Consider the following 18534-nt stretch of genomic DNA (forward strand, 5'->3'; position numbering starts at 1 on the left):
CTAGGGAAATATACCCTGAAATTGTTTGAAAAGGGATGTGTGGGTGTGTAATGGTGTCATAAGTGCCTAAACCAAGTGCGTGAGTCTAATAAGGAATGTGACTGTTATTGCTTTTTCTTCCCTTGGGGATCTCCCTTAGATCCACGATACAGCAGGTACTTGCTAATTATTCTGTTTCCCTCTTAAACGAAACATGTATTTGTGTTGAGAGAGGCCTCTGCATAAGTGTCTCTGGAGAATCACTGCCGATTCCGGTGTGCTGTATTGGTTAAGCTATTTGGTCTGAAGCAGATTCTTACATCTAGTTTAACATTATTTGACAGGGCTTAATCACGGAGAGAAACTTATTGTGTCTTTTGCCTCTCGTGGAATATTTAAACGTGTGCTTGCTGTAATGGAAACCTCTTGGACTAATCACTTTCAGTTTTGGTCCCTTGATGTTTCTGGAAACGCTGTGAAATCATACCGTTGGCTGTATTTCTGATCCTAAGAGACTATTCTGAGGGTGTTTTCACTCATGACACTAGGCTAGGAGTGCTTCTTAATCTAGAATGAATCATTTCTCAAAGCTGCTAATAGAAAGTGGAATGTGATCTTTGGACAATCAAGTGTACATTTTAGCCCTCGTAGGTTGTTTATGGGAAATGCATCCCAGTTTAGAATCACTTCATTTAGACTTCAGTCCTATACTACCAACTGATCTCAGTGGAACTGCCTTCTAAATAGAAATGCACAGTACAGATAACTTACAAACCAGCTTCAGACCTTCCTGGTGGTGCTAATGATTTTTAGCTTGATGCTGGGTATGATCCTATGCATGAGTCCCAGGTCAATGAAATCCTGATTAGGTCAATTTGGTCTCTAGAGGGGTGTGTTGAAATCCATTACTAGCTCCAGATGCCCCATTAAGCTTTGTGGGTGTCTGAGCTACAGTGTCTCCCTCAACCTCCCCATGCTACATGGCAAACTGCTTTTGAAATCTGGGATGCAACAGTGTTGTGTGGGTTTGCTCTTTGGTGAAAAATAAGGACAACATCCTGCTGAGCTCATGATGCAGAACTTCCGTTCTTTTTCTTTTCAATGTCTCTAAAGTATTTCGCTGGATTATAAACATAGAAGGCTTAATGAAGGGAGCAGATGTGTTTATTAAAGGTTGGGAAAGCAATTATAAGAGTAATGTCGTAGTCAAGAATTTGGCTTGCTTTCTGCATGTGCAAACACTTCTTTTTGGATCACAGATAGAGCCTGGACCCTGGGTAGCAGCTCCTTCACAGAGAGTACAATCGCATCCAGCTTAGGCAGTTGCACTGGTGGAGGAAGAGGAGTGCGGGAGGAGCGCACTGCCCCCGGCAATGCAATCCCGGCAGGGTGCCATCACAGCTGCCCCCTGCCTGCATGCTCCACCCCCAGGATGCGTGCCCCGCCCCTGTGGGCGGTGCGCCCCACTCCCAGGGTGCACACCAGCCCCGCTCCCGCCTGCTCTCCGCCCCCGGTTCTGGAGCATGAAGCTCCGCCACTGGGCAGTTGATCTATCTCCCACCACAAGAACCACCCACCCCTAAGGCCTCTGTCTTTCTAAGATTCAAGATCATTTCGATCTAGGGCCTCTCCTGCCTCAGATTTAATGTAGAAATGAATAAATAAATATGTTGTAGGAGCAAAGCAGGTAAAGATGCTACAGAGAACTGACGAAATCTGTCTATGTAAAGGAAATGGTGGTGGTGTACAAGCAAAACCTTTCTGTTCAAAAAGACTGTGTCATGTTGGAATGTAAGCACATTCAATGCTATTCAGCATTGAACTATATTTTTTTTCTGCAGAAGAAAAAACCAGGAGCAATAGTCGCATAGATGTGAGGAGCACAATTACGTATGTTGTAGGATATGACACCATCTTCTAATCATGTTAAAAGAAAATGAAAATTTGTGCGATCTGGGTATTCTTTCCCAGACACCTGCTTATTGTGATGAAGGGCTTCAGAAAACATCTCAGAGTTAATGCATAGAATACTGGAGTTGTAACTGGGTCAGATCCCAGATCTGCAGTGTATACAGCTGGATTTGCTTAGTTGCTATTGCTTAATCTTACCTCTTGATTTATGAAAATGTATTTTCTTTTATCACATTTTTTTCAAAGATCCTGTTATGCTAAGCATGCAAATCATATCAAATCAGACATTTTACGGGCAAAGCGTGCAGGTATTAACAAGAGAAATGAACTTTTGGAAGCTTCTAAACTATCATCTCTCTCTTTCTCTCTCTCTCTTTTTTAAGAACTCCCAGTTACAACTATGCACCAAATATGGATAAGCATTGGATCATGCAATATACAGGTCCCATGCTTCCTATCCACATGGAATTCACAAATACCTTGCAGCGCAAACGACTTCAAACTTTGCTGTCAGTTGATGACTCCATGGAAAGGGTGAGCAAAATGAAAATCTTGAAAACAATTTTTTAGCCTTCCACTCTCTTTAATCCTACTGCTGTCATGAGCCCCTTAGTAATATTGTGTTCATGGAAGGCTATCTTACTTGGCTATGAGTGATCGCCAAAGGAGAAAGAAGAAGAAGAAGTTAGCAGAATAATGAATCCCTGTCCCAGAATACAGTATTTCCCTCATTGGTGTTAACCCCAAAGAGGCACTCCCCCCTCTTTCTTTCCCCATTTCATACTTCTCTGTTGAAAGGGGGAGGAACAAAGGGGGTGAGGGAGAGATAGGTCTTTCCTATCATAAAGGAGATGTCTGCCCAGAATTCTGCAGCTCTTTGTACAAGGGGAAATGGCATAGAATGATGTGGTATTATTTATAACACTAACAAGCAATTCTGAAGAAGCAACCATATCCAGGAAATCTTTCAGCAGTTTGGCAGAGTTAGGCTGCGTTTTAATTTGTGTTCTGTAGGTTATTTTCTTAACTTGACTATGACCTTTTCTCAAAAGGAGATTTACTCCTCTGGAATGGTGAGAAGGCGGCTTTGGATACAGATATTACTTGCCTTAGAGTTCCTTGGACAAATATCTGAATTGCATATCTATAATCATGCACGACTGCCATAAGAAGTCCTTTTCTATTGTTAAATGTGGCAAAAAGTAATTACATTTCTGATAGGAAAAGACTGAATTGGATTTAGCAAATGGAGAGAATATATAGATATATACAATGTGGTTGAGCTCATTCGTTTGGATCCAGAGGAGCTATATCTATTGGCAGAAGCATCCACAAATCCAACCCACTGGCTTGAATCTTCTGGAGCGATTCATTCTGCAGGCAACATTTCTGTGAAACGCTCACTATAATGTTGTTCTCTCTTTTTGATACAGCACATGGTAGGCAGGTAGAAGGTTCCCTGGCATCTTCGTGGATAGGAAATCTCTAATGGAAGGTCTGGGAAAGATCTTCACTTGAGGCCTTGATGAGCTACCTCTCATCTAGAGTAGAGGATACTGGGTGTTCTTAGAAGGAATAATGGTCTAAGACATATCCATGTGGCTCCATAACCACACGAGAGGAAGACTTTTCAGTAGCAGATGATTTACAACTACCTTTGTCCATCCTCTGCTATTGAGACAGATACGGTTACAACCAACAGTGGTCACTCACTGTACAGGATATTTGCAGTGGACATATATTGTGTGAAACCCACAAGCTATCTCAAAAACCCTAATAAACTACAATATGAAAAGTTGCTGCCTTGGTGGTTTTGGTTCAACACCGAAATGCAACCATATAAGATCGTTTGCATATATTTGCTTGTATATGCCTGCTGTGTGTGTGATAGATTTGACTTAGCATTTTTTCCATATTTACTTTTCTATTTATTCTGTTTCAGTTATATCACATGCTAGTGGAGACTGGAGAACTGGAGAATACCTACATTATTTACACTGCTGACCATGGTTACCATATTGGGCAGTTTGGACTGGTCAAAGGGAAGTCAATGCCATATGACTTTGACATCCGCGTCCCTTTCTTTATTCGTGGTCCAAGTGTAGAGCCGGGATCAGTGTACGTTCTCCTATGTCTGCAGCACAGCTGTTGTACCTAATGTAAAATATTTGTAAGCACATTTGATTGTCCTTCTTAAGTGGCTAGTTTTTATTTCAACAAGATTATTGCAAAGCATTGGCTATGAAGATCAAACCTACCCCCTCCCCTTTACACATATATATAGAGAGAGAGAGAAAGGAAAAAAGCACTTGCTAAAGGTATAATGAAGCTCCTTCATTGTTTTATTATAGCCCTGTGCAGTTCTTCTTTTGTGACTTGCTGCTAAAGAGTTATTAGGTCATGTGAAGATATATTGTACTCATGGTGGCATAGCAGGCTACATAAATATAGATTTTGTGATGAGTCTACTGGCAAGACAAGAATGTCTGCTTCATATCACTGCTTAACCTAGACTCATATTTTAAAAATGTCTTGATACAGTATTAGCATGTTCCTGCTAATTGCACAGTTCTGGAAGGGGAACTTTTAGATTTCACTCCTATTATATACAGTTTGACATCAAAGTACTACACTGGAAGTAATTGCCGTTCAAATTCTACAAGGATGTGAAAGGTTGCTTCCAACGTGCCTAATATAACTCTGACCTTTTCTTGTAATTTTGCAGAATATCTCAGTTAGTACTGAATATTGACCTTGCTCCAACAGTTTTGGATATTGCAGGACTTGACACACCTCCCGATATGGATGGCAAATCTATTCTAAAACTTCTGGACCTTGAAAAAGCAGGAAACAGGTGAGTTAAAGCTCCTTCTTGAAGGCTGTCTGGTAGCAAATGCCTGAGTAAATCAATAAGCAGATAGAAAACGAATTGTGGTAAAACTAGTGGAGTTGGCCCCTGCTTTCCCAGCTTAAACATATTTTAAAGAACACATTTCTAAAACTGTGGGAACATGTGGGCAGCTAGTTGGTTTGGAGGGAAAATAAATAGTTCACCTTTAATTGCCTAGACAAACATAGTCATAGAGGCCAACAGTAAATATTATTATTTTGATTTCAGGTTTCGAACAAACAAGAAAACCAAAGTTTGGCGTGATACATTCCTAGTGGAAAGAGGGTAATTATTGGGGCTGAGAGAGTTCTGGGAAAATCTTCCTGGTGGGCAACTGCACTTTTTTTTAATGGGCAGCGAAGCAATAAATGTTGCGTGTAAATGCACAGATCTGGCTTCCTTCTTTCTGGTAGCTTGGCCCATTTGTTTGCTGCCATTGACACTGCAGTCTGTGAAGCTCATTCCTTACCTCAAAGCAGCTTCATCCAGCAATTTTCCAGATCCCATTGTTTTTCTTTCCTTCAGCTTGTCTGTTAATTGCTGCTCTTAGCTGTTTGTCCAATGCCAAGAGGTCTTTGCAAGATCCATAGTCCTGCAGCAACAGCCTCTGACTCATGGTTCATGTGTCGGACGTTGAGACTTGGCATTTTTGATGCCTGAGGTCAACCCTGAAATAATATGCAACCATAATAAAGACAGTTGTGTGTGTGAGCACATCCAGAGAACCTCCCTCTCACTGATGAGTTGCCTTAAGCAGCCTGCTCTTCTTGGGAATAGGGAGAGGAGCATCTGCAGTGTGCGTGCGTGCGCGTGCATTGTTCCTTTTTGGACATTAATATGTACATGGGAGCAATAAGCTGCTGCCCCTGACCTATGCACGTTTATTAGAATGCATGAAGGAGCCTTCATAACTCTGGTCAGGCACCCGCCCCTTAGTTGTGTCATGGCCAGAGTGTGGTTCTGCTTCCTGAACTCTTTGTATCCCCTTCACTCTCCCATTCCCACAGTGAGTGTGGGGTTGGGGAGGAGTCTGAAGAAGGGAGTTTCAACTGTGCAAGTACAGTGAAACCTCTGGTTGCGAACAGGATCCGTTCCAGAGCCCCGTTTGCAACTTGTGCCGAACGCAACCTGCGTCTGCGCATGTGCACGGGTCGCAACTCGCTGCTTCTGCGCATTCGCATGATGTCATTTTGAGCGTCCGCACATGCGTGAGCAGCGAAACCTGGAAGTAACCCGTTCTTTAACCCGAGGTATGGCTGTATCTCCCATCTCCTGTGATGCAGGAAAAGGGCTTGTGTGCATGGCAGTCTGGGTAGGGACTCTGCTCAGGTGTTCTAATGTGCATGCATCATTTCAGGGGTGACATCTTCAGTGCTGCCCTCCCTACTTATATTCTTTTGGGGGTGTTGTATCTGGAAAGGGCTTGCCCGGGGCTTCCACACATCTTCTTAACAGTAGAAGGTCTTATGAAAGGGGATAACTTTGGCTGAAACAGAGAAATCCCCAAAGATACAGATGAAAGCCATTTCCAGGTTTTTACCCTGGGCCTGATGAACAGCGTTCATCTCAAGGCACATTGCTCACATAGTTCTCAAAGGTTATCAGACTACCATTCTCATCATCCCTGAACATTTCCCATGCTGGGTGGGGCTGGTGGGAGTTGCAGTACAACAATATCTGGGAAGGTACCACATTGGCTTTTTCTTGTCTTTTTGTTATTTGCTACTGCTACAGGGAAAGCTTGCCTTATTTATTTCACGACTTTTTCTATATTGCTTGATTGTCAGGATACCTGTAAGCAATTTATTCATGTGTGCTACTTATAAATGCCTTAGAGTGCTGCTTCTTTTCTTTTTTTATATAAAAAAGTAAATTTCTGCGCAAGAAGGAAGAAGCGAGCAAAAATGCCCAGCAATCGAATCACTTGCCCAAATATGAGAGAGTAAAGGAGCTGTGTCAGCAAGCAAGATACCAAACAGCATGTGAGCAGCCTGGTCAGGTAAGCAAGAGACTATCCCTCCATTTTTCATTATGTCTGTACTGTGTGTGCCTTCTTGAGAGATTAGGTGAGCACACAATTTATTAATTTTTTTGAAATTACTTTTATATCCTACCTCTCTCCCAAGGAGCTCAAGGCACTGCACATATGGTTCTTCCTCTCCATACGAGCCAAATGAAACTTCCAGGTTCTGGCCTCTCAGACACTAGATCCTGGGAAGCAAATCATACTGAAAATATTGTAGAGTTGGAAGGGACTTCAAAGAGTTATCTAGTCCAATGCAGGAATCACAGCTAAAGAACCCCAGGCAGATGGGCACCCAACCTCTGTTTAAAAACCTCCAGTGAAGGAGAGTCCGCCATCTTCCGAGGTAGTCCGTTCCTCTGCCAAACAGTTAAAACAAGTGGGAGAGGACTGGTGTCTTCATGTAGATCTGGCACCAGAAGTTGGCACCAGTGGGCAGTTGCCAATGGCCTGAGCCCTCAGGAGGGCCTGTCAACAAACAGACTGCTACCTAAAGCTTCCTGGGCCTGAGGCTTCTCTCAGTGCCAGACACTTGCTGGCTTTTGGCCTGGCTGGCATCCACCCAAAGCAACTCTACATCAGCTCCTCGGAGATTGTGGGAGGAATTCTTTTCAGTGTTAGATGCCAACAGAAGCACTGGCTGTCTAGATTGCTGTGTTTGCTGCTGCTACACCTTTCTGCTGCCATTGCTGCTGCTGAGGTGCTGATAGTAAAAAGACCCACACTGTCACATGCCAGCTGCTGCCACAGGGAGAAACAAGCGGAGACTTGGGATGGTGTCAAGGGCACTGCCAGATGTAACACTGGTGCTGCCTTTAGGCTCAGCTTGTGAATATTTTGGAGATATCTGGTAAGTTGATGCTGGAAACAGGGTGTTAGGTGAGATGGGTTCCATTCTCTATAATCAACTGGACAAGGCCTCCTCTCACCCAGCTCCAGAGGAGCCCATGGTATGTCATTGCTAAATACAGGAAGGCTGTAGAAATCAAATGTATGCCAGTCCTTTTCAGTTTTATGTGAATTCCAAGCTATGGAAAGTATCACTGTGTGGTCTAAAGAGGAGGATTGCCTGAGTCCACCCTTAGAACAGCTGAAGGGGCTTTCTTAGATGTTTGGCATTAGCTTTGGAAAAAGCTAGCAGTAGTTTTATGTCACTTTTGTTAACGCATTTACTGTTTCTCAAAGCAGCTTTTATGTTAATGACAGATTTCATGTCTGTTTTGTTGCTTTGTCCTAGAAGTTGCTCAGAGACCCATGAGTTGTACAGTTTTGTAAAGATTGCTGCTTTTACTCGAGGAGCATTTAATACTTCAAAGGAAGTTTAGGATGCCGTTTAATGCAGTCTCATTTGGTGCTCTTTCTGTGCTCCCAAAATAAATAAGTATCCATTCATATACTGGTAAAGGTCACCTTTATGGGTAGCAATAGAGTACAGTTGAAACACATCAGCAGGTAAAAGCTGGGTTGAAGTACCAAGTGGTTAGCCAGACGGACAGTCCCAAGAATCCACTAAAAGCATTTCATATTATGACACTGCATATAAACATGACTGCTGACATTATTGATTTTTGAAACAACCTTGTAGCATTTACAAAAGCAATTATGGTGCACAGGAAACTTTAAGTAGGATCATCAAACAAAAGCCTAGACTCTAGGTTGTGTGTGTGTGTAAGTAAATGTAAGGGACAGTTTTGGGTACAAGGTTGCACATTCTTCCACTATCATTCACAGGACACATGGGATGGTAAGTTGTCTAGTCCATAGAATGAGAGGCAAGTTTAAGAGTGGGGAAAAACCCTCTCGTGCTTGCACATAATTTTGAGCCTTAGGGAATAACTGGGTTTCTCCTAGGGATTGGGGTGAAATTATCTAACTTGCACTGAGCAAAACAATATATGAACTGAAATACAGCCATACTTCAAAATTCACACTTCTCCAAATTTTGCAGTGTGGTTCTCCGTCCAAGTTATGTGTACAAACATAACATAAAGATGCATTCTGTTAGTTAAAATTGCTTTGCGAAACTGTGTCTATTAGGAGAAATTGCATACAGAAATCTGAATGGTAGGAGAAATTCACACAAAAACGGCAACACATTTTCAGCTTTTTAAAAAAATGCAAACTGATGTGAAAATGTGCAGAATTAAGATTGGAAAAATGAGGAAGTGAGAGAAACAGAATTTGACAGTCACCCATTTGTACTTAATTGCCTCACTGAGGCTGAAATTGAGTTGAAAGAGTTGTGCGTATCCAAAATTGATGTTGGCTTTGGGTTATCTTTAGTTCAGTATTTTGTTGTTCAGTCGTTTAGTCGGGTCCGACGCTTCGTGACCCCATGAACCAGAGCACGCCGGGCACTCCTGTCTTCCACTGCCTCCCGCAGTTTGGTCAGACTCATGCTGGTAGCTTTGAGAACACTGTCCAACCATCTTGCCCTCTGTCGTCCCCTTCTCCTTGTGCTTTCCATCTTTCCCAACATCAGGGTCTTTTCCAGGGAGTCTTCTCTTCTCATGAGGTGGCCAAAGTATTGGAGCCTCAGCTTCATGATCTGTCCTTCCAGTGAACACTCAGGGCTGATTTCCTTAAGAATGGATACGTTTGATCTTCTTGCAGTCCATGGGACTCTCAAGAGTCTCCTCCAGCACCATAGTTCAAAAGCATCAATTCTTCGGCGATCAGCCTTCTTTATGGTCCAGCTCTCACTTCCATACATCACTACTGGGAAAACCATGGCTTTAACTATACGGACCTTTGTTGGTAAGGTGATGTCTCTACTTTTTAAGATCCTGTCTAGGTTTGCCATCGCCTTTCTCCCAAGGAGCAGGCGTCTTTTAATTTCATGACTGCTGTCACCATCTGTAGTGATCATGGAGCCCAAGAAGGTAAAATCTCTCACTGCCTCCATTTCTTCCCCTTCTATTTGCCAGGAGGTGATGGGACCAGTGGCCATGATCTTCGTTTTTTTGATGTTGAGCTTCAAACCATATTTTGCGCTCTCCTCTTTCACCCTCATTAAAAGGTTCTTTAATTCCTCCTCACTTTCTGCCATCAATGTTGTGTCATCTGCATATCTGAGGTTGTTGATATGTCTTCCGGCAATCTTAATTCCGGTTTGGGATTAATCCAGCCCAGCCTTTCGCATGATGAATTCTGCATATAAGTTAAATAAGGAGGGGGACAATATACAGCCTTGCCGTACTCCTTTCCCAATTTTGAACCAATCAGTTGTTCCATATCCAGTTCTAACTGTAGCTTCTTGTCCCACATAGAGATTTGTCAGGAGACAGATGAGGTGATCAGGCACTCCCATTTCTTTAAGAACTTGCCATAGTTTGCTGTGGTTGACACAGTCAAAGGCTTTTGCATAGTCAATGAAGCAGAAGTAGATGTCTTTCTGGAACTCTCTAGCTTTCTCCATAATCCAGTGCATGTTTGCAATTTGGTCTCTGGTTCTTCTGCCTCTTCTAAATCCAGCTTGCACTTCTGGGAGTTCTCGGTCCACATACTGCTTAAGCCTGCCTTGTAGAATTTTAAGCATAACCTTGCTAGCATGTGAAATGAGTGCAATTGTGCGGTAGTTGGAGCATTCTTTGGCACTGCCCTTCTTTGGGATTGGGATGTAGACTGGTCTTCTCCAATCCTCTGGCCACTGCTGAGTTTTCCAAATTTGCTGGCATATTGAGTGTAGCACCTTAAGAGCAGCATCTTTTAAAATTTTAAATAGTTCAGCTGGAATATCATCACTTCCACTGGCCTTGTTATTAGCAATGCTTTCTAAGGCCCATTTGACTTCACTCTCCAGGATGTCTGGCTCAAGGTCAGCAACCACGCTACCTGGGGTATACGAGACATCCATTTCTTTCTGGTATAGTTCCTCTGTGTATTCTTGCCATTTCTTCTTCATGTCTTCTGCTTCTGTTAGGTCCTTTCCACTTTTGTCTTTTATTATGGTAATCTTTGTACGAAATGTTCCTTTCATATCTCCAATTTTCTTGAACAGATCTCTGGTTTTCTCCATTCTTTTGTTTTCCTCTATTTCTTTGCATTGCTCGTTTAAGAAGCCCTTCTTGTCTCTCCTTGCTATTTTTTGGAAGTCTGCATTCAATTTCCTGTATCTTTCACTATCTCCCTCGCATTTTGCTTGCCTTCTCTCCCCCGCTATTTGTAAGGCCTCGTTGGACAGCCACTTTGCTTTCTTGCATTTCCTTTTCATTGGGGTGGTTTTAGTTGCTGCCTCCTGTATAATGTTACGAGCCTCCATCCATAGTTCTTCAGGCACTCTGTCCACCAAATCTAAATCCTTAAACCTGTTCCTCACTTCCACTGTGTATTCATAAGGGATTTGACTTAGATTGTATTTTACCGGCCCAGTGGTTTTTCCTACTTTCTTCAGTTTAAGCTTGAATTTTGCTATAAGAAACTGATGATCTGAGCCACAGTCAGCTCCAGGTCTTGTTTTTGCTGACTGTATAGAGCTTCTCCATCTTTGGCTGCAGAGAATGTAATCAATCTGATTTCAATGCTGCCCATCTGGTGATGTCCATGTGTAGAGTCGTCTCTTGTGTTGTTGGAAAAGAGTGTTTGTGATGACCAGCTTGTTCTCTTGGCAGAACTCTATTAGCCTTTGCCCTGCTTCGTTTTGAACTCCAAGGCCAAACTTGCCAGTTGTTCCTTTTATCTCTTGGCTCCCTACTTTAGCATTCCAATCCCCTATAATGAGAAGAACATCCTTCTTTGGTGTCATTTCTATAAGGTATTGTAAGTCTTCATAGAATTGGTCGATTTCAGTTTCTTCAGCACCAGTGGTTGGTGCATAAACTTGGATTAATGTGATGTTGAAAGGTCTGCCTTGGATTTGTATCGAGATCATTCTATCATTTTTGAGATTGCATCCCAGTACAGCTTTTGCCACTCTTTTGTTGACTATGAGGGCCACTCCATTTCTTTTACGGGATTCTTGCCCACAGTAGTAGATGTGATGGTCATCAAAACTGAATTCACCCATTCCCGTCCATTTTAGTTCACTGATGCCCAGGATGTCAATATTTATTCTTGCCATCTTATTTTTGACCACATCCAACTTACCCAGGTTCATGGTTCTTACATTCCAGGTTCCTATGCAATATTTTTCTTTACAGCATTGGACTTTCCTTTCGCTTCCAAGCATATCCGCAACTGAGCGTCCTTTCGGCTTTGGCCCAGCCGCTTCATCAGCTCTGAATCTACTTGTACTTGTCCTCCGCTCTTCCTCAGTAGCATGTTGGACGCCTTCCGACCTGAGGGGCTCATCTTCCAGCGTCATAACTTTTATATGCCTGTTGTCTTTGTCCATGGAGTTTTCTTGGCAGGGATACTGGAGTGGCTTGCCGGTTCCTGCTCCAGGTGGATCACATTTGGTCAAAACTCTCCACTATGACCTGTCCATTTTGGGTGGCCCTGCACGGCATAGCTCATAGCTTCTCTTCAGTTATTCAAGCCCCTTCGCCACGGCAAGGCAGTGATTCATGAAGGGGTTAGTCCAGTATACATTAGACTTTATGTGTGCGCGCACTAGATTCTGTTGCTTGCTTAGAATCATAGAACTGTAGAGTTGAAACAGACCCTGTGGATCATTTAGTCCAGCCCCCTGCAATTCAGAAATATGCAGCTGTCCCATATGGGGATCAAACTGCTACCTTGGCACTATCAGCACCCTACTCTAACCAACTGAGCTTGCCTTCAAGTCACAACACATTTGCCAGACTGCAGTTATTCTGCTTCTTCTGCCCCTTTGTTCTGGGTATTTCAGACTCATTTTATGGCAGCTTTTAAAATTATTGCAACACTGATCTTCAATGTGACTCAACCATGCACTATTATCAATAGGAGTGGCTTCAATCCTGCAGAATCAGTTTGGCATCTACCCCACCATCACCTTCCTCCGCCATTAGATTTTAATGTGTATTTAAGATTACATTTTTATGTGGTTATGTGCTGTTCTGTGTATGCCTGTATATTGATGATAATAATACTGATGTCTTTCAGCATGAAACTACACATTCCTTATAAACGTCTTTGAAATTTTCAATAATGTTTGCACTGATAAGTACAGTATGCTGGCAAGGATAGCCACAAGCTCTTATAGATATTAAAGAATATATACTCCATTAATGAATGCAGAATAACACTTGCCCCAAGCAGTTTCTATGAAGAATTTCCTCCATGTAAATGTGTTTTTTCCCCTCAATTGACTAGGAAATAGAAAATTTAATGGGGAAACTGGCATGTAAATGTTATGCCTTCCACCTTGTTCTCAGTTATTTTATGCTACCTTGTAAGTTGATGCATTCCAGTTACCTTTAATGTGACTTAATTAGCTAAAGGTAAACTCTTTCAACTATGCCATCTGGGCATTTGTCCAGCGTTCTGCAGGGGTCATTAGGGATATTTTGGGGACATTCAATGAAAATAAATTGCTTCCCAAAGCAAGAACACACAAAACAAACCATTGTTAGGGAAATTATTTTTAAATGTAGTCCTTGAATCAAGGACATGTTTTACAGTGGTAGCATTTGCAGACCGTTTTTGCACACAAGATATTTTATTTGAGCTAAATCCATTCATTGTAAATTGGTGATTAAGCTAGAAGCTGGTTTGCTTCTTTATTGTTTGTTTCATTTCATCTTTCTATTATGTGCTATAATTCAGAAAAGAACGCCTAAGTCTGTGGTGCTAAACTTGAGCCTTGCGCTCAAGATAAATCTTTGCATTTTTTTTTATTTTTACTTGACCGAATTAAGATTTGATTTGCCTATTATTAAGCCAGCTTCATAGGGGACTTCTTTAAATGTAGCCATATAGGTGCAGGATCCATAGTTCTTGTTTTAAACTCCCCCTTATCAAGGCAGTTTGCAACAATAATTAAAAACACAATGAAAGAATATTGTTGCTTAAAACAGCAACAACCAGCTATATAAAGCAATAAGACCTCATTCAAGAATGTTTAGAAAAAGTAGGTTTCATACCCAAGCTTGAAGAAAGCTTGTCTCTCCCTGGAAATTAATGAATGGCCCTTTACACTTCTGTTCCACCCCATCCACCCATCCCTATCTGTATGTAGAATCTCCTTTGTACTGGGTACCTTAGTACTAAGCTGTCATTGATCAAGATCCATATGAATAGCAGCTCCCATTTCCTTTCACACACACACACACACACACACCATTCATTCATTCAAAAATTGGATAAAAGCTTATAACAGCTGTGAGGAACATTTCACCCTCCAGATGTTGCTGAACTACAACTCCCATCTTTCCTTGCCATTGGCCATGCTTGCTGGGGCTGATGGGAGTTGTCATTCGGCAGCATACAGAAGGTCAAAGGAACCTGGCTTATAAGATTCCTTCAAATGTAAAATACATACAGTGGTACCTCGGGTTACAGATGCTTCAGGTTACAGACGCTTCAGGTTATAGACTCCGCTAACCCAGAAACAGTACCTTGGGTTAAGAACTTTGCTTCAGGATGAGAACAGAAATCGCGCCGAGGCGGCGGGAGGTCCCATTAGCTAAAGTGCTGCTTCAGGTTAAGAACAGTTTCAGGTTAAGAACGGATCTCCAGAACGAATTAAGTACGTAACCAGAGGTACCACTGTATATTCCTACCAATTTCATAGAAACACCTGTCTTAACACACAGGTTTTTACCTGGCTTAAAAATGCATATGACGTGGGGGGGGGGGACATTCCATATCTGGTGCACCAAGTTAGAGAAAGCAGGATCAGAGTTTTTCCTCTGATCTCTGAGCTATTGCGGCACTAAAACTTAGTTTTTCAAGACTTAGGGTGCAACAAAGCCAAAGCTTTGCAAACTTAAATTTCCACTGAAATCCAATGAATGAGTTCTTCACTCTGGACCGTATTTTTTATGCCTTGGTGATCAGCCTTTCCAACATTCTTAAAGCCTAAATTGTCAGCTGCCAGAGTTTCCATAACCCCTAAGCATGCCTACTGTTGAGGCATCTTTTGTAGACTCTGTAATTAATTTCCTCATTACATGAAAGGCTTTAATGGCTGTCTAAAGCTGTCACAGCATATTAAGTAAACAGTGTTCATTTTAAATACTTAAGTGGGGCATTTATTGCACTTTAACAATGTTGAATGTAAATCTATATTAATACACTTATAAAAGCAATAAGTGGAGGGCGCCATAATCTGCCTCTTGGGATTTATTGAAAAGTCTTTCCAGAATGGTGTGTATTGCTGCCAGTTTTCTTGGCAGTTCCTTGAAAAGACTGTCCAGATTTCTTTCAGGTGACTAGATTTGTGGGAATAACTTTTCAGGCATGAATGGAGGAGGAGGCGGCAAATGGAAGTAAGGACCTGGGACAGGGACTTTTTAATTTTTGCTCAAGGAACTTCAAGTTGGGGACTTCTATTTGCCCATGGAATGGACTTTCCACAGTGATAGCAGTAAGGCGTAGCAGGAACTGAGGCTCCTGACTTAAGTTCCTTCCTAGAGGATTGTGGGGAACTAGATAGGTTTACAGAAGGAAAAGGAAAAACTGAAATGTGGACTTCACTGTTAGGAATACATTGAGGATGAAACTGAACCCAGCATCAAGTCTTGTTTCCAAAGGCTAATGTTCCAATCACTTCAGTTGTGGAGATATCTCGGATCAAAGGCTTTGATGTTCCCTGATGACAAGCTGCTTTGGTTTCACTGGCTGAGTCATGTATATGCTGCTATAGCTCTAGTGACACAAACCTTTGGTTGTATCATGGTTGCAAAAATTGGTCTACTTGACCAGGATGCTAAGAGGGGTTTTTGTCAGGACTGCAGGGGAGAAAAGGTGTTAACTGGTGCTACAGTCCTAATAATTATCTGACACACCCAGTTGATGCTGTTTGTATTTTTTAAAAAGAACAAAACACTAGAATAATCCATGCTAAATTAGTAAAATAATCGAAGAGAAAAGATGTTAGCCTGCAAAAAATAATAATCTGAGATTGCAATTGTTTACCCTAGATCCAGTCTAACAAGTGCTAGGGTAATGTGTGTGCATCCCCATAAAAATAAACTGCAGTCATGCAAATCTGTGTGACTAGAGCTAGCCTCCTATTCTGTTTCTTGAACTGCTCATCAGCATGCCATCTTCAAATATCTGAAAGGCTGACACATAGAAGATGGAGCTAGCTTCTTTTCTGCTCCCCCAGAGGGTAAGACCCAAAGCAATGGATTTGACTGGTAATAAAGGAGATCCCTACTAAACTTTGGGAGAAACTTTCTGACAGTAAAAGCTGTTTGATAGTGGAACGGACTTACCTCAGAAGGTGGTGGACTCTCCTTTGCTGGAGGTTTTAAACGTACGTTGGATGGTCATCTGTCAGGAATTCTTTAACTGAAGTTCCTTCATTGTAAGGGGTTGGATGAAATGACTTTTGGGGTCCCTCCCAACAGTTCAGTTCTGTGATTAAATGCAAAGACACATCTAGCATCATGTCTAGTTTGGTCCTTAGAATTTTGCATGTAGTCTATAGATGGCAGAATATAGAAAAATAAGTATTGTTTGTGTGTTCCCTATACTAGCAGTTTGAAATATGTTGTATTGTAAATTCTCTCTTCTGTTAGTAAACGTAATTACTTGTGTAATGAGGAGTTTATAAAAGATACCTTTTGTATATCTCACAAGAAGTATGAACTTGCTTAAGGCCACAATAGGAAATAATTACTTGTAATTATTTGAACATTATATTTGATGGGTACTTTCTACTGGAACCTTTAGAAAACCAGCAATGTGTATGTGTTTGCCCTTTTACTTAATTCCCAAGACTATGTCAAATCTGTAAGAGGGGCTACTTTTGGATTTGCCAGAGTTTTCCGTTCAGCTCATCTCAATACTTATTAAGCTGGATTGAGCTGTTACTGTGCTGTGATTCATAATCGATACTGGAAAATCCTCCAAGGAGCTTAAATTATATTCAGTCTCTATCAGCAGGTAGCTCGCATGGCAGACAACATATATTAAATACTTTTGCCTAGTGTTGGGCCATGGAGAGACTTCGGAGATTTCCTCAGTACCAATCATCCCTTTGCCTAGCCAATCCCTCTCTGAGCTGATGGAAGCGGTCTCAGACTTGGAAACAGCTCAGAGCTTTGTAGTCACCATGACAACCACTGGGGTATCTTAATATGCAACAGGCCCAAGACCTGTCAAGGCAGATATTCTGTACCAGATGTTTGGTGTTCTGTAACTAATAGGCAGTAGGTGCCCCTGTGCCATTAACTACAATGAACCTGTGGGTGAGGCATATATTAATTATTATCATGGACTGGTTATTGTTGTTGTTGTTATTTATTAGATTCATATACCACCCTTCATCATAAGATCTCAGAGCAGTTCACAGAGTAAAATAGAGGATAGAAACATGAAAATAAGTAAAACAAAACAGCAAAACAATAACTCCCCTTTCCACAGACACATTTAAAAGGCAGCAGAATATAAATCAGTGCTAGGCCTGGTTGAAGAGGAACATTTTTGCCTGGCCCCAGAAATATATAATGAAGGCGCCAGGCGAATCTCCCTGGGGAGAGCATCTCACAAATGGGGAGCCACTACAGAGAAGGCCCGTTCTCATGTTATCACCCTCCAGGCCTCACATGGAGGAGGCACACAAAGAAGTGCTTCGGATGATGAACACAGTGTCCAGGACAGTTTATATGGGGAGAGGCAGTCCTTCAGGTATTGTGATCCTGAGCCATTTAAGGCTTTATAGGTCAAAAACAACACTTTGAATTGGGCCTGGAAACTAATTGGCAGCCAGTGCAGTCAGGCTAGGATCGCTGTCTGGTGGATGTGGACATTACTGTGGCAGAGGATGAATTACTTTTACACCAGTAAGTGCAACCGCATCAATGCTGAACAGAAGAGGGGACTTGTATAAATATCAAGGAATTAAATTGTGGCCAAAGATCTGCAGCACCCCTTTGGGTAACAAGAGAGAAATTGGTGGCAATTTTCTCAGGTGAAATCTGTTTCCCTGGGTCAGGTGTGGGGAACCTGTGGCCCTCCATATGTTGTTGACTTACAATTGTAGTTCAGAAACATCTGGTGGGCCAAAGGTTCCCTAGGTAGACATCATTACATTTCCCTTGCAAAACATTCCAAGCATTTTTCCTGCTTCAGGACTGTGTTTTGAAGCTTAGGGCATAACGGATGTTAAACAAGTGGGAGGGTTTTTCATAATCCTGAAAACTATGACTGGGTCAAAGAAATGAAGATGGTCAAGGATTTCTCTCAGCTGGCTGCCAGTGGGCAACAGGTGAGTGGCTAGTTGTGTCTGTGAAGAAGAGCCATCAGGTTTAGTGATTGAAGAACCCACAGCAGTAAAGGCAGGAAGCGAAGCTGATCTGTATAATCACCTAAAGGAGAAGCACACAGAAACGAGGGCAGGAAGCACTGGTGACTGATGCAGCTATCATTTTGGGAAGCTTCCTAACTTGAGAAAAAAATGGTGGCTCGAAGAGACATGGTTAGGCATTGCCCTCTGATACAACCCCCTCCCTGTCCCATCAGTGATGATAAAGTGTGGCACCCTGCGCTCAGCCACACAGTACAGTGGTACCTCGGGTTACATACGCTTCAGGTTACAGACTCCGCTAACCCAGAAATAGTGCTTCAGGTTAAGAACTTTGCTTCAGGATGAGAACAGAAATTGTGCTCCAGCGGCACGGCAGCAGCAGGAGGCCCCATT

General features: G+C 42.2%; 1 protein-coding gene across 6 annotated transcripts in view; it reads left to right on the forward strand.

Moving 5' to 3' along the window:
• Positions 1–18534, forward strand: part of SULF1 (sulfatase 1) — a 107854-nt gene that overhangs the window by 68917 nt on the left and 20403 nt on the right. For all 6 annotated transcript variants that reach the window (XM_081204439.1, XM_081204434.1, XM_081204438.1 and 3 more), the window contains exons 7-11: positions 2274–2424; positions 3833–4008; positions 4616–4744; positions 5009–5065; positions 6650–6779. In XM_081204439.1, the coding sequence (XP_081060565.1) occupies positions 2274–2424; positions 3833–4008; positions 4616–4744; positions 5009–5065; positions 6650–6779 (643 nt within the window). The remainder of the gene's footprint in view (positions 1–2273; positions 2425–3832; positions 4009–4615; positions 4745–5008; positions 5066–6649; positions 6780–18534) is intronic.

Source organism: Podarcis bocagei (assembly GCF_964188305.1).
Source record: "Podarcis bocagei genome assembly, chromosome: 8".
Classification (NCBI taxonomy): Eukaryota; Metazoa; Chordata; class Lepidosauria; order Squamata; family Lacertidae; genus Podarcis; species Podarcis bocagei.